The sequence below is a fragment of the Pantherophis guttatus genome, chromosome 11 (genome assembly GCF_059756535.1).
Source record: "Pantherophis guttatus breed Tessera chromosome 11, ASM5975653v1, whole genome shotgun sequence".
Taxonomy (NCBI): domain Eukaryota; kingdom Metazoa; phylum Chordata; class Lepidosauria; order Squamata; family Colubridae; genus Pantherophis; species Pantherophis guttatus.
In genome coordinates this window covers 20,210,852-20,227,708 of record NC_142073.1, presented here as the reverse complement: position 1 = coordinate 20,227,708, position 16,857 = coordinate 20,210,852, and the positions used below count along the sequence as shown (strand labels likewise).

General features: G+C 41.3%; 1 protein-coding gene across 1 annotated transcript; it reads left to right on the top strand.

Annotated features, from left to right (window-relative positions):
• Positions 1-3,502: 3,502 nt before the first annotated feature.
• Positions 3,503-14,942, top strand: LOC148112296 (cytochrome P450 2J2-like). The gene is made up of 8 exons (XM_087877319.1): positions 3,503-3,695; positions 5,309-5,461; positions 7,299-7,459; positions 9,091-9,264; positions 12,747-12,885; positions 13,111-13,298; positions 14,154-14,295; positions 14,674-14,942. Exons 1-8 carry the CDS (start codon positions 3,503-3,505, stop codon positions 14,868-14,870), a joined length of 1,347 nt encoding a protein of 448 aa, XP_087733445.1. The 3' UTR covers positions 14,871-14,942.
• The last annotated feature ends 1,915 nt before the right edge of the window (positions 14,943-16,857 follow it).

The following is a 16,857-nucleotide window of genomic DNA, read 5'->3' as shown; positions in this document are numbered from 1 at the left end:
ACATGTTTATTGGACCCATGTCCCTCCTGGTTGGTACTGGCCTCCCAGGAGGTGACACGAGGCTGGCTCCACGGAATTATAAGTGCTTCTCTGAGTGGGGGTGCCTTTCCTGCCGCCTTGAAAGAGGCGGTAGTGAGGCCCCTACTCAAGAAGCCTTCCCTGGACCCGGCTGAATTAGCCAACTACCGTCCGGTCTCCAACCTTCGTTTTGTGGCGAAGGTTGTTGAGAGCGTGGTGGCACGACAGCTTCCCCGACACCTGGATGAAGCTATCTATCTGGACCAGTGCCAGTCGGGCTTCAGGCAGGGGTACAGCACAGAAACGGCATTGGTCGCGTTGGTGGATGATCTCTGGAGGGCTCGGGACAGGGGTTGCTCCTCTGTCCTAGTCCTATTAGACCTCTCAGCGGCTTTTGATACCATCGACCATGGTATCATGCTGCAGCGGTTGAGAGGGTTAGGAATAGGGGGCACCGTTTTGCAGTGGTTCTCCTCCTTCCTCTCCGACTGCTCGCACTTTGTGTTGGCAGGGGGCCAGAGGTCAACCTCGAGGCACCTCGCATGGGGAGTGCCACAAGGGTCGGTCCTCTCGCCCCTTCTGTTCAACATTTATGTGAAGCCACTGGGTGAGATCATCCATGATTTTGGGGTGAAGTGTCATCTGTACGCTGATGATACTCAGCTGTACATCTCCACCCCAGACCACCCCAACGATGCCCTTGATGTGATGTCTCGCTGCCTGGAGGCCGTGCGGGTCTGGATGGGGAGGAACAGGCTCAGACTCAACCCTTCCAAGACCGAGTGGCTGTGGCTTCTGGCGTCCCGATATATATATATATTTATTTATTTATTTATTTATTTATTTATTTATTTATTTATTTATTTATTTATTTATTTATTTATTTATTTATTTAATTTGTATACCGCCCTTCTCCCAGAAGGGACTCAGGGCAGTGAACAGCCAAAATTAAAAAACATACACATGCAAAAGTTAAGATAATTAAAAGAATTAAATCATTGGCTACCCAATTTAAAACCCCAAATCCATAAAATTTAAAATCCCAATTAAAAACCATTTAGGCTAGGCCGGCTTGATGAAATAAAAACGTCTTCAGGACTTTACGGAAGGTCCGGAGGTCCGGGATCAATCGTATTCCAGGAGGCAGCTCATTCCACAGGGCGGGTGCCCCCACAGAGAAGGCTCGCCCCCTGGGGGCCGCAACTGACATTGCCGACATTGATATAGTCAGCAGGTGCCATCGCTGACTATTGGGGTGAATCTTTGCCCCCCACAGAGAGGGCTTGCAATCTGGGTGTCCTCCTGGATACATGGCTGTCTTTAGAAGAGCATATGACGGCCGTGGCCAGGGGGGCCTTTTATCAGGTTCACCTGATTACCCAGTTGCAGCCCTTTCTGGACCGGGACGCCTTGCGCACGGTCACTCACACCCTTGTCACCTCCCGGCTGGACTATTGTAATGCTCTCTACATGGGGCTCCCCTTGAAGAACACTCAGAGGCTCCAACTGGTCCAGAAGGTGGCCGCGCGGGTGGTTATGGGCGCAACCCATTGTGCCAACGTGACACCCCTCCTGCGCAAGCTGCACTGGCTCCAAGTGGTCTTCCGGGTGCGATTCAAGGTGTTGGTTACCACCTTTAAAGCGCTCCATGGCATAGGACCCGGGTACCTTCGAGACCGACTTCTGCCACCAATAGCCTCCCACCGGCTAGTTAGCTCCCACAGAGAGGGTCTCCTCAGGGTGCCATCGGCCAAGTTATGTCGGCTGGCGACACCCAGGGGGAGGACCTTCTCTGTGGGAGCCCCAGCCCAGTGGAATGAACTGCCCCCGGAAATACGTAAGATCCCCGACCTCCGGGTATTTCGTCCTCCCCAAAACCTGTTTTTCATGTTGAAAGAATATAAAGAAATGAAACAGTGAGATAAAGTAAAGGTAGATCAATAACAAGTCTATTTCAGGTAGTCCTTGGTTAACAACCTTTGGTTAACAGGAGAGGTACAGACTTCAACAGATAGTCAGAATGGCAGAAAGAAAGAAAAAACACTGCAACAAGCCTGCTTTCCCTGCATGAACCAGAAAGAGGGCTGAGGAAATATCTACAGACCCCTCACATCAGTGGTGAAATCCACATTTTTTTTTACTACCGGTTCTGCGGGGGTGGCTTGGTGGGCATGGCAGGGGAAGGATGCTGCAAAATCCCCATTCCCTCCCCACTCCAGGGGAAGGATGCTGCAAAATCTCCATTCCCTCCCCACTCCTGGGGGAAGGATTTTGCAAAATCTCCATTCCCACCCTACTCTGGGGCCAGCCAGAGGTGGTATTTGCCGGTTCTTCAAACTACTCAATATTTCCGCTACCGATTTTCGAGAACCTGACAAAACCTGCTGGATTTCACCCCTGTCTCACATCCTGGACATAAACTGTTTCAACTTCTCCCTTCAGGATCGCGCTATAGGGCATTGCATGCCAAAACATCTGGACACAGGGACAGTTTTCCCCCCTCATGCCTTCACTCTGTTGAACACCTGACAAATGCTTAATTCTCCCAGTATTGTTTTATGTCTTAGGATATTTACTCATGTACTAGGCTGTATTGCTATTCTTTTTCTCATCTTCTCATCTTTCCTACTACCTTCTCCTATTGGTATCTATGATTATCACTTGTATCTTACGATTGAGGATTGCAACTATGATCTATGATATATGACCTATCACTTTGTTGTTTGTAAATACACTGAGAGCTTATGCACCAGAGACAAATTCCTTGTGCGTCCAATCACACTTAGCCAATAAAGAATTGAGAATTTTGTTCAGTGACCATTCAAAGTTATGTCAATCCTAAATGAAGGGACCTATGACATAAAATCATCTGCTACAATGTCCTACCTGTCAATGACTACTTCAGCTCCAACCACAACAATACACAAGCACACAATAGATAAAAACTTAAAAGTGAACCGCTCCAAACTCAATTGCAGAAAATACGACTTCAGCAACAGAGTGGTCAATGCCTGGAATGCACTACCTGACTCTGTGGTTTCATCCCAAAACCCCCAAAATTTTAACCTTAGACTGGCTACTGTTGACCTCACCCCTTTCCTAAGAGGTCTGTAAGGGGCGTGCATAAGAGCACCAGTGTACCTACCATCCCTGTCCTAATGTTCCCTTTAATTGTATTCATTTTATGTATTCAATTCATGCTTTAGTTATACTTATATATATTATCTAATACGTACTCGACAAAATAAATAAATACATAAAATAAATGACATTCCTTGAGGTTGCAGTACCATAGTTTCCCTGTGGTCACATACCCGCAGTTGGACATTCAACAAATGCCTCATAATTATGACAGCCAGTGTCCTGTGATCATATGACAAGCAAAGTCAGTGGGGACTGGAAACCCACCTAACAAGTGTCTTGCTTAGCAACATAAATTTTGGACTCCATTGTGTTTAATCCCAAGTAATTTCCTGATGCCTCTATGCTAATATTCCAAATTACTTTGTTTCAGCTAGCAAAAAAATATGGTCCTGTCTTCAGTTTCTACTTTGGAAGAACACCTGCGGTCTTCATTCATGGATTTACTGCAGCAAAGGCGGCTCTCGTGATACAAGGCACAGAATTTACTGGAAGGACAGTATTTCCTATAACGGACGCCATCGCTAACAAAAAAGGTAACTGAGTATAATTTCCAATTCTTTTTTCCCCCACCTATTTTATTTTATTTACAAATGCCTGTTTGCTCTCTATAAAATCCAAGTTATCCTATTACCAACTACCAATGGTAGCAGGATATTGTTGTAGTCCGCCAGCAGCCTGAGGAGCTGGCAGCGAAGTCGGACAGTGAGGAGGCTGAGGAAGAACATGGGCCAGTCCTGGAGACTGAAGAAGGCCTGGATGAGGGCTCTGTGCCAGAGGCAGAGATGGGGCCAGGGCCATCAGAGAGTGAGGTGTGGACTCCAGAGCCTCCAGAGACTGATAGGAGTGAGGCAAAGGAACAGGAGGAGCCTGTTCCTAATGCACACATGAGAAGAGCTGCCGGAAGGCAAGAGCAGCCCAAGCAAAGAGGACAACTTGGGAGTAGGGCCAAGAGATGATTGGCCCCTCCCATAAGGCTTAAAACTGACCAGCAATGCCGTTTGGGCTTTGCCGGAAAACAACGTTGGTAGCTTTGTTTTCTTCTTCGTCTACGTCTTGTATTTATTTTTGTATCTGGGACTTCTGAACGTTTGCCAAGAAAGGCCTTTGGCAGTTTGCCTAATTGGACCAAGGTTTGAGATAGGACTGAGGAATTTGTGTTGGGAGGAATTTGCTTTAATTTGGTTGAATGACGCTGGGAACAAAGTAATTCTCAGCTGTTCAAATAAAGTTTGTTTTTTCATGGACTGATTTTCCTACTTCTTACTTGGGCCTGGGTCACAACAGATATCTGTTATCCAGTTACCAATATCCCTTTTATTCTGCATTCTGGAGCGCTGACCAAAGGTTTCCAGCAAAACAGAATAACAAGGACCTTGTATGAAAGGACCTTGGAGGTCTTCTAGTCCACCCCCCTGCTCAAGCAGGAAATCCTATACCATTTCAGACAAACGGTTGTCCAATCTCTTCTTAAAAACCTCCAATGTTGGAGCATTCACACTATCTGGGGGCAGGTCATTCTACTGGTTAATTAGTTCCTTAGTTCCAGGTAGCATCTCCCTTTAATGATTTTCACCCACTGCTTCTTGTCCTACCATCAGGTGCTTTGAAGAATAGGTTGACCACCCTCTTCTTTGTGGAAGGCTGCTATCATGTCATTCCTAGTCTTTCTTTTCACTAAAGTAGATATGCCCCATTCCTGCATCCATTTTTTTATATGTTTTAACCTCCAGCCCTCTAATCATCTCTGTTGATCATCTCTGCACTCTTTCTAAAGTCTCCACATCTATTTTATATTGTGGTGACCTAAACTAGATGCATTATTCCGAGTGTGGTCTTACCAAGGCATTATAAATGGTTACTAACACTTCTCGTGATCTTCTCATGAAAGAAAGAAGAATCTCTTGAAGCGTTAGAATGCTCTTCCTAATTGTTACATGAAAAATCGTAATTTGTTCATGGACCAGAAAAACAACTCAATGTATTTTTCTTGCCATGAGAACTGTTCATTAGTTTAGCATTGGTAGTATAATTTTAGTAATGCTTTGTTCATTTACTGATGTTTGTCATATTTGAAAATATACTTTTGCTTTAAAAATAAATAAATAAGTAAATAAATAACACGAATGAGTGTTGGTTTTTTCCCCAGGTTTGCTGACATTAAGATATGGTGAAGTATGGAAGGGGCAAAGGAAGTTTTCACGGATGCTTTTCAGAAACTTTAGATTGAGCAAAAAATCAGTGGAAGAAAAGAACCTGGAGGAAACAGCTTATTTGATTCAAGCGTTCACTGATAACATGAGTAAGCTCTCCTGGGACAGGATGGGATGGTTGGGAAGTTGTCATTCGAGTGTGGTTGTTGTTTCCCATTGAACCCAACTGAGTTGACCTCAAGGATGACCATTAAGTGTGTGTATTACAGCAGAGTAGGAGGATCTTAGGATTCTGGTTGGATAAAATTCCATGTCCCATTGACCAAAATAAGATACATCGTTCATTTTACCTCTGTGTGTCAGGCTTCGGTGCTATCTTAAATAAACTTCATTCTCAAACGCAAAGTCTCTAATGAATCACTTTTATTTAAGAATAGAAAAAATCCGACATTCCTGATTCAAGTTGCAGCCAAACTGGCCCCTCCTTCCAACCCCCTCCTCTTCCGCTCTCCAACCCCAATATCCCATTGGCCATCATGCAGATCCATCTCTATGTCCCGGCACGTTCTTTTCACAGGAATGTGCCCCCCACCCTTCATCACCCAGGTAACACTATCTGTTGCATGCAGAAAACTAGGTAAAAGTTCATCTCAGCAATAAATCAACGCTTCTGCTCTCTGCTTCATTTCGTTCATGTCAGCGCTGGAAGAGAGCCTAATTTGGAATGCTGACACTGTGTTTGTAATGTTTGTAGAGCAGGAGTGTTATAACATTCTTGGTGGCAACCTGAAAATTAGAATTCTGAGAATGCTTTTAATTGTTGATAGGAATTTGTGGAGAAGATTAATCTACATAAAATGACTAGCCTAGGAAGCATAATGTTGTGGCCCACCAGCAGCCAGCAGAGCTGACAGCAGATTCGGACAGTGAGGAGGTTGGGGAGGAATGTGGGCCAGTCCTGGAGTCTGGGGATGGCTTGGACGAGGGCTCTGCGTTGGAGGTAGAGAGAGGGCCAGGGCCATCTGGTAGTTATGTGCTGCCTCTGGAGCCTCCAGAATCTGACATAAATGAGGCAGAAGAACAGTGTGAGCCTGTTCCCAGTGTGTGCATGTGCAGAGCTGCCAGAAGGCAAGAACAATTATGAAAAAAAAGGGTGAGTCGGGAGTAAGGCTTGGAGATGATTGGCCCCTCCCATAAAACATAAAAGAGGAGCAAACGGACGTGAGCCTTTGCAGGAAGCAATTAGTTCCTATGGTCAATTCAAGATCTAAGAAGTCCGTTTGACTCTGTGCTCCATTTGGCCTTGCAAAATTAATGGACAATTAGGTCTCTGACAGCGTTTCAAGGGAGATAAAGGTGGGTGTTTATCAACATTATCCTGAAAGATGGTGTCAACTCGAGCAGACATCTGTCGGAATGTTTAGATTTTAGCAAGATTTATTCGTTAGAAAAAGATAGACAATAGCAGATATTATTTGACCTTCATGACTCCTTTGCATGAAAGTTCATTGTGAGCTGATCCAAGAGCTGGAATCTATAGTGGACATATGACAAAAAGTGACTTATGTCCAGTTTTCTCACTTACGACCACACCAGCATTCCAATGGTCACGTGATTTACACTCGGATGCTTGACAACTGACTCATATTTATGACGGATGCAGCTTCCCAGGGTCATGTAATTGTTTTGCAATCTTTAACAAGCAAAGTCACCGAAGAAGACAGATTCACGTAACAAACGTGGCAAGAGAAATTGTAAAATGGGGAAGGATTTAAAAAGAAAGACCCAAATTTCTCACTTAGCAACATAAATTTGGGGCTCAGTTGTGGCCGTACATTGAGGACTACCCGCATGTTGTATTCTTCTGCTGATACCTCTGCAATGAGTAAAATTGCTTAGAGGATTGCGTCTTATGACTCTCCTAAATAAACACGCAGGAAGAATAAATCTCTATAGAGATTGATTTCCTTTCATTTTGTTTCACAGGCATTCCTTTTGATCCTTATGAGTTTCTGGACACCGCAGCCGCCAATGTAATTTGTGCCATCATATTTGGGAAACGTTTGGAATATGACAACCGCTTCTTCAGGACTCTCCTGGATGAGATACATCAAGGTTCCAAAATGACGGCGGGACCTTGGGCCTTGGTATGCTTAACAACAATTCTGAAGATTGTTTGTAATTAATCCACAACCAGGGGTGGGTTCTAAATTTTTTTACTACTGGTTCTGTGGGCGTGGCTTATTTTGTGGGCGTGGCTTGATGGTCATGTGACAATTCTTTAGGATTTAGCAGAGGTACTGGTCTACCAGGCTTTTAACTGCTTGCAGAGCTGTACCGGTCTACCCATTTGTTCTTGGAGCGTTCCGGTCTACTCATTTGTTTTTGGAGGCAGTCGTCTACCCATTTATTTTTTCAGGCACCGGTCTACTCATTTGTTTTTGGAGGCACCGGTTTACCACCACACTGCCTTTTAAGACTGATCAGCTGTAGGGTGGCCCTTTGAATCCCCGCGGCAAGAATTTAAACAGTTTTTTCCTTCTAGCCGATCATCTGGGACTCAGGAGGCAGCAATAGATTGAGGGTGGGGCCAAATAAAAGGTAAGAATAACGCGGAGGGTAGGCGGGGGGGCAGAACCAGTTTGGCGATGTCATATCATCACTGCTACCGGCTCGGCGGAACCAGGCAGAACCGGGAGGAACCCACCACTGTCCACAACTAATTGCAATTTGTATTTCCATATCTCACTCATTCTGGAATGTTTTGGTTTTCAATTGCAATTAGAGCATTATCTCACCAGAGCGTAAGGACAAGTAAGTGGAACTGCTGTGTGAAGCAATTTGGTCCAAACTTGCAGTTATCCCAATTTAATTATTAAGTCTAGTTTTGGTACTGAGATGTATCCTTATTGGGCCATTTGATTCCCGATCAAATTGAGAATAAGAGATATTACAAGCTATCCTGATTCAAATTCATGCACAAGTGGCCATTTAAAAGTTCCATAGTTCACACATTCTGGAAACTCTGTGGGTTTCCTGAATTTGGAACAGCATCTCACCATCTGTCAGAAATGGTGTAGGATCTCCTGTTTGGGCAGGGGGGTTGGATTACATGACCTATAAGGTCCCTCCCAACTCTGTTAACCTGTTAGAGAAGTGAAACATCTTCACCAGAGAGCAAGGACAAATGGGTGACAAACTACTGTGTGAGTGATTTGGTGGAAACCTGCAATTATCCCAATTTAATGAGGGCCAGTTTCTATACTGAAATTTAACTTTATTGGGACATTTGATTCCCAATCAGTTTGGGAATGAGAGATAACTGCAGGGATTACTTTTTCTGCTCAATACATCCTGCAAAGAAGCCTTTAAGGTAAAGGTAAAGGTTCCTCTCACACATATGTGCTAGTCGTTCCTGACTCTAGAGGGCGATGCTCATCTCTGTTTCAAAGCCAAAGAGCCAGCACTGTCTGAGGACGTCTCCGTGGTCATGTAGCCGGCATGACTCAATGCCAAAGGTGCACGGAACTCTGTTACCTTCCCACCAAAGGTGGTCCCTATTTTTCTACTTGCATTTTTTACCTGCTTTCGAACTGCTAGGTTGGCAGAAGCTGGGACAAGTAATGGGAGCTCATCCCATTACGCGGCACTAGGGATTCAAACTGCTGAACTGCCGACCTTTTGATCAACAAGCTCAGCATCTTAGCCACTGAGCCATAAAGAAGCCTTTACCACGATCCAATTCAACCGTTTTGGTTTTTCTTCTGTTTGCTGGCAGCTTTACAATGAGGTGCCCTTGGTAAGAAATCTTCCCCTGCCCCACCAGACAATATTAACAACTGCAAAGAAAATAGATGTCTTTATTCAAAAAGAGGTGGAAGAACACAAGGTGACCTTGACTCCTGGAGAACCTCGTGATTTCACTGATGCCTACTTAGAAGAAATGCAGAAGGTAGATGGTTCAACTGGCAGATCTTTCTTTTTCCTGTGGTTTTGACATTGTCCCTTAGGAAAGTGCAACAGAAACATTTCTTTTCTAGAGATCTACTTTCTACCTGGTGCTTTGAATGTTTTATAGCCCCAACTAACTAGGGCACCCCCCCTCCTTTTGGGCACCAGCGACTGGTTCTGGGGAGAAAGGTTTTTCCATGGACAGGAATGGGTGTGGTTTTGCATGCTGCCTGTATCTCATGGATGGGGCTTCACTTATTTGCACTGCCTGGTTTCTGGCATGCTGAGGCCCCATGCTAGTCCATGGACCAGGGGTTGGAGACTCCTAAACTAGAGTAGGTCTTTAGACCAGGACAAGGGAGAAAGTCCCCTTTGCCAGCTCTGCGGGATCTTTATTCTCTTCCTGAACTCTTTCTATCATAAGGGGTTAAAAGTCTGTAGAGATCCTCAGTCATCCAGGTCACGGTTATTCCAAAGGTGCTTTTTCAGGAGGCAACTGGACTTTCTTGTTTGTCTTTGAAGACATTTCACTTCTCATCCAAGAGGTTTCTTCAATTCTGAGCTGAAGAGCTAAACAGTTTGGGATGAACCCCCTTTGAACGGTGTGGGAGTAGGAATGGATTTCCAGAGAAAATAATTTGCAGACTACAGGAACCATTAGCACTAGTCAGGTGACCCTGAGGACACAGATAAACCTCCTAGTGCTTCAACAACCCTCTAAAAGGATGCAAATGGGATTCAACCCGAAGTGTCATGACGAGACAGTCAGGGATTAGCGGGCTTTAATGAGCCTTGCAAAATCTCGGGCTGACGAACTACTGCAGAGGGGTCTTCAAACTGGATCTGTCCTGTAGGGAAGAAGGAGAGGCACCTCAGAAGACCAAGCGGAACAGGCAAGTTCCTTGGAGGGCAGAGGAAACTCTCCCTGACTCTGCAGCAGGGGGCGGCGGCCATTGCAACCGCCAGTAAACTGGGGCAACTGGATCAAGCACTGTGCAGGAATGGAGAACTGAGCGGAACATTGATGCCGGGTGAGTGACGACCAACTCATAGGCAGAAGAGAAAAAAAAGAGGAGTACTTTCAAAATAACTATAAATGTCCTAGCGGTATAATAGTGGCTAATAGGTATGGCGAAAGGACAGAAGAAGAAGATTAAAGCTGAAGCTATAAAGTGATAAAACCCGATTAGAAAATTGATTATTGGATTTAAATATTTGGAGAACTTTAAAAAATTAAAAGAATTAAGAACCTGAAAAGATCTATCTCTAATTGGTGAATTTTAAAGGAAGATTAAAGAATGAAGAAAAGCCTGCAATAGAAAGGACCGGTTAAAGATTTTAAATTGAAATTGAATTGGAATGTAAAGTTGGAATTTGGACTTTGTAAATTTGGACTGATCTTTAAATTGATTTGGTGCATATAAAAGTGAAAAAGAAGAAGAGGAGAAAATAAATAAGACTGTTAAAGTGGATTGCAAACAAAATGGATACTTTCCTAGACTGCTAATTACAATTGTGGATTGTAGAGAGCCATCTTCAGGAGAAAAAAGGTCATTACAACATTGAATCCTTATTTTTGGGGAAAAAAACAAACCTTGAACTTTGAAAGGGATAACAGCTGTGAATTTTTAAGGAGGCTTTGTTTGTCTATAAGCACTTTAACTTTGATGATTAAAAAAGGAGGACTACAACACAATTTGAAATTGGAATAATATCAACCTAGAAAGAACAAAATGGTGCAGGAAGTTAAGGAAATGATGAAAACGATGTATTTATCATTGAAAATGGAAATAAGGGAAATGACCACAATGTTGCATGGCAAACCGAAACTTGATGATCAAAAAATTAACTTAGAATACATTCAAGCTGACAAGGAAGCAAACAATGAGAAGCAAGAAAGAGAGACTGTCAATAAAAAAGAAGATAAAGACAAAGAGATTGATAATGGAAAATTAAATGTTTATGTGGGTAGTAATAATAAAAAAGAGAATTTTAAAGATTACATTGGGATTAACAATGGAAGAAATAGAAAAGGGAGAAAGAAGCAAAGAAAAAGAGGGTGCAATAGAAAGAATATAAAAAAACTTAAATGATTGCACGGTGATTATCAGTGGGAAAATAAGAAAAAGGGAAAAGCGATGGAAAATAACGAGAAATGCAGGGCAGAATAGAAGAGTTTATGATTTTAAAATACAAAATGATTACACTGGGATTAATAGTGGAAAGATAAGAAAAAGGGAAAAGAGAGCTCAGGACTTTAAAGCACAAAAGAAAAGAAGGGGAAAGAAAAAGAAAAAAATTCAAAAATAGAAAGGGAGAAAGAAATGGAAGAAGAATATGTGGTATATGAAATGAATATTAGAGAAAAGATGAAATTGTGATATTAATTAAGTAATTTAAAACTATATGGATGTATGATGAATGTAACAATTGGAATACTTTGAACTATATATTTGGAATTATTTGGATAAGATTTATACTTAATTGGTGTTTATAAACATGTTGAATTGTATTATTTGGAACAGAGAGAATTCAGGGAAACAATTGAGAATTGTATTATGTTGTATTATTTGAATTAAGATTTATACTTAATTGATTTTTTATTGAATACTCTTAATTAATCAGGGAAATTATAATAATTGGAATATCTTTAAGATAAGAGATAAGAACATAAATTTGATGAAGTAATAGAATGTAATAATGAATTAATTAAGTTAATATGAAGTAATGGTAAAATGTATGGAAGTTTAAGAACTGAAATAAGACTTAGAAATATTAATAAGTTTAACATATAAGATTGTAATAGTTGGGACATTTGAGTTAAGATTTATACTTAATTGGCTTTTATTAATATGTTGAATGGTGCAGAAATGTAATATAATTGTATTATTTGGAATAGTGATAAATAATTGGGGATGGTATTATGTTGTGTGAATTCAAATCTAGGGGTTCAAATTTTAGGGAGGAAAAAGAAAAATTGAATTATATCAGGATTAGAAGTTAAGATGAAGGGTAATATTGGTTTCTTAAAATTAGAGAAAATGTTATACGAAAAATTCGAATACATTTATGACCAGGTCAATGTTTTATTCAGAAAAGATGCATTGTATGTTTGTCTGTATGTTTAAAAAAAAAAAAAAAAACTTTACAAAAAATAAAATAAAAGGATGCAAATGACCAGCCGTCTGCAAGGAATATAAATCCTTCCATTCCCCACTATCCTGTCAGAGCTGAAGAATGAGAAGTGAAATGTCTTCAAAAGAAAAAACAAGAAACTGTAGTTACCTCCTGAAAAACCACCTTTGGGACAATTATAATGGGTTGTTACTGGAAGAAATTATTGGTACACTTTTAGTCATCGTTCTCAGAATGAATTCCAGTGTTTAAATGGATGTTATCAACTCTATTAAAAAGGATATGCAACTGGGAGAAAATCCTTTTTTCCATTTGATATTCATATTTCTTGTTTTAACTGACAAAAAGCCAGAGAAGAAAGCTTCAGGCTTTGAAGAAGAGCAATTACGAATCCTAATGTCTGATCTATTTCTGGCTGGAACAGAGACAATGGCCGCAACTCTTCAGTGGATATTGCTCTATTTGGTGGCCTTTCCAGAGATTCAAGGTACGAAATTATGAAACAGTCTTCTTGTAATAGTAATATCTGCTCTTATTGTGGAAAGCAAAAAAAAAAAGGATCCTGAATTGGGGGTCATTTTCAGGGCTGAGAATTCAGTCAGCTGCACTCTGCTCAACATCTGGTGGGCATCTGGTTGGGAAGTATATCAGATATGTCTACACAGAGCCAGTAAATGTTCTTCAGAGTGTAACCGACCTGTTTGTTCCACAGAGAAATGCTGGAAAGAAATAGACACAGTTCTGGGAAACAAAGTAAGTCTGAAGTATGAAGACAGAGGAAAATTGCCCTACACAAACGCCGTCATTCATGAAATCCAGCGCGTTTCAAATGTTATTCCTCTTGGACTACCTCATGCACCCATTAAAGATGTGCAGCTTTTTGGATATAAAATTCCCAAGGTAAAAAAAAAAAAAACCCTCCCAGAAACCCATAATTGTTTCCCATAAAGTCAAGTGTGGGTGAATCTGCAGGTGTCCATCTGTGTCTTCCTGACCTGTCTCTGTGTAAGAGCAAGAGAAAGCAAGAATTGAGATCTCCTTCTTTTTATCAGAGGTTCTTGCAGAAATTAAATCCAGAAAGCACACACAGGCAGACTGATACAGCAAGATTCATTAACTTCTTTATATACATAATAATACATGAAGATAAAATGTACAATACCAATATAGAAGATTCTTCCAATGTAGCAGTTACAACACAAGACAGGAGAGAACAGTTAGTTTCATTTCAGCAGAGCACACTAGTTTCAGTTTCTCTGCACAGACTCAGAAGCTGCAGACTAAGACATGCCCTGGCTCCAGTGTGTCTCAGCTCCCAAACAGCCCTCATTGGCTGACTTAATTGCTATGCCTATACATTGGCTGACCTTGTTACCATGTCCTATTCCAGTTGATGAATATACTCTGACACTTTGAACTCCCCTTTATTAAAGTAGTATAGACCTATTGACCCTTTTTTCTGTGGGGTGCTTTGCAAGATGACACAATTTCAAGGTTTTCTGAAGACCTTGTAACAAAGATGTTTCTTAAATCTCAGGCATTCTCATTTAGGAATGGTATACTTGGGAATAGAAATACGTTTTCCTACTTCTGAGTTCCACTCTGCTTGATTCCATCAGTCCCCCTTGTACTGTTTCACCTGCATCTGCCATTCTCCAACCACATCTCAATGGGGTCTACCTGGAAGCTCATTCAGAGCCATGTCTGACAACGAGGGCTTTCCTCAATGTGACATACCTCTCTTGGCTTCTGCAGGACACCATGGTTTTCGTCAACATCCAGTCTGCCCATCGTGATGAATCCCAATGGAAGTTTCCCAATGAGTTCAACCCCTCCAACTTCCTGAATGAAGAGGGAGAGTTTGTGAAGCCGGAAGCCTTTTTGGCATTTTCAGCAGGTGAATTTCTCAGTCTTACTCTCAGTCTTACTCTCAGTCTCAGTCTCTGTCTCAGTCTCAGTCTCTGTCTCTCTCTCTCTCTTTCTCTTTCTGTGATGGAGAAAGAATTAGACAAGTAAGTACCTGATCTCTAAGGTCAGAATCAGAAACGAAAAGAGGAACTGAAGCGAGAGAGGAAAAAAGTGAAGATTGATTTGAGAAGGTGAGTCTTTTAAAGAATAAAGCATCCCCCCCCCAAAAAAAACAACCCTCACCAACTTTGGCAATTTAGTGAAATTTAGGATCATTTTGGGAAGGGCCAAGATGGCTCCAGTGGTTGGAATAATTTGTCAGCCTTCAGCTGTCTGAATGGCTCCTCTTTCCTCTTTGCCTTTTCAGGACCGAGAGTCTGCTTAGGGGAAAATTTGGCCCAGATGGAGCTCTTCTTCTTCTTCACCAGCATTCTCAGAAATTTCCAATTATCATGGCCAGATAAATCCCAAATTCCAGATTTTACACCACACATGGGGATTACACAGTTCCCGTCTCGCTTCAAGGTGTTGCTGAAGTGTCGCCAGCCCTGTGAAAAGATGTAAGTGAGGATCTACAAAACAACTGATTTAAGACAATCCCATTCTCTGCAACAGCCAGTGGCCACCTCTGCTTCAAATTCAGCACAAAATCATTTAAAAAATAAATAAATAAAATGCTATCCTATACAAAACTATCCAGTGGATGACCGGTCTTATTTATATTTTTTTCTGATGATGAATTTCATTTTCCAACTCTCTTCTCAATTTCTTTAAGATTACTGTCCCAAAGGTGCTTTTTCAAGAGGCAACTGGGCTGGTCTAGTTTTTCTTTGAAGGTGTTCAAAGAAGCTTCTTCAGCTTCTTCTTCTGTTGGATGAGAAGCGAAACGTCTTCAAAGAAAAAACAAGAAAGTCCAGTTGCTTCTTGAAAAAACAACCTTGGGGCAACCATGACTTGGATGACTGAAGATCTCCGTAGGCATTTAATCACCACCATCATCATCATCATCATCATCATCATCATCATCATCATCATCATCATCATCACCATTAATAACAAGATCACCATTGGTCAGCTGCAGAAGGCAGCTGGGATCTGCTCGCATAATCCACCGATACATCACGCAGTCCTAAACGCTTGGGAAGTGTTCGACTAGTGATTTCTGATATGAAATCCAACATGGTTATCTCATTTACTGTGTATACTGTCATTTTTGTGTATATAATAATAATAATAACAACAACAACAACAACAACAATAACAACAACAACAACAACTTTATTGTACATGTATACACAGTATACCCATACAATGAAATTCACTGAAGACCCAGAGACCAGATCCAACACACATAACAATCCCCAAACACACTCCCACCCACCACAATTCCCCACCCCTAAACCACCCAAACATCCACACAACAGACCAAGTCATGCTGTCCAACAGCTCATTGATGGTGGCCCTTTAGTTCATTGTTGAGTGCAATTATAGCTCTGAGATAAAAACTATTCAGAAAAGGTGTGGTCCGAGTTTTATTTTTTTATTTTTATTTTTTATTGGTTTTTATTGTGAAAATATAGAAATATAATTCTGCGTTTTTCGGTTCCGTGGTGTTAAATTGTTTACATATTATTTACATAGTATTGTATCTTTGCTTGTATATAGTTTTGGTATTATTACAGGTAATTATATACAGTTAATTATATACAGTTATATACATATTGTTTACTTGTTATTTACGTAGATTGCAACCTTAGTTCAGTAATGTACATGGTAATAGTTAACTCTTTATGAACATTATTAATTAACCTTGATACTTCTCAGATTTCATTTTTTGATTCTTTTCTCTAACCACTCGTACCACAACTCCCACACATTATAATACTCCGTGTTCTCTCTTTCGTTAAGTTCTAATGTTAGCTTGCTCATTTCAACGCACTCTAATATTTTCTTGATTACTTGTTCTTTGGTTGGTGGTTTTTTCTCCTTCCAATATTGAGCGTAGGTTATTCTTGCCGCTGTCATTATATGTGTAATAAGGTACTTCTTCTTTTTTTCATATTCTGTTTTTAGGATTCCCAGGAGAAAAGTCTTCGGTTCAAAATCAATATTTTCTTTTATTATTTCCGTAAGCCATTTCCAGATCATTTTTCAAAATTTTTTCACTTGAGGGCAGGTCCACCAACAATGATAGTAAGTGCCTTGGTGGTGACCACATTTCCAACAATTGGGACTCCACCCAACAAACCAAGTAATGCTGTCCAACAGCTCACTGATGGTGGCCCTTTAGTTCATTGTTGAGTGCAATTATAGCTCTGGGATTAAAAACTATTCAGAAAACGTGCGATCTGAGTTTGAATTGCTCTGTATCTTCTGCCAGAAGGCAACAACCCAAAAAGATTGTAAGCAGGATGGGAAGAGAATGTTATGCAACTTTCTCAAACAGCGAGATTCGAAGATGTCATCCAGGGATGGTAGCTGGAATCCTATGATATTCTGGGCAGTTTTAATGATTCTCTGTAGAGCATTTTTGTTCGCTGCAGAGCTGCTC

Excerpts from the sequence above, each read along its gene's own strand:
- LOC148112296 (XM_087877319.1), top strand. The coding sequence starts at position 3,503 with ATGCTAATATTCCAAATTACTTTGTTTCAGCTAGCAAAAAAATATGGT. Across the intron at positions 5,462-7,298 it reads AGCGTTCACTGATAACATGA|GCATTCCTTTTGATCCTTAT; the intron begins GTAAGCTCTCCT and ends TTTGTTTCACAG. Across the intron at positions 7,460-9,090 it reads CGGCGGGACCTTGGGCCTTG|CTTTACAATGAGGTGCCCTT; the intron begins GTATGCTTAACA and ends GTTTGCTGGCAG.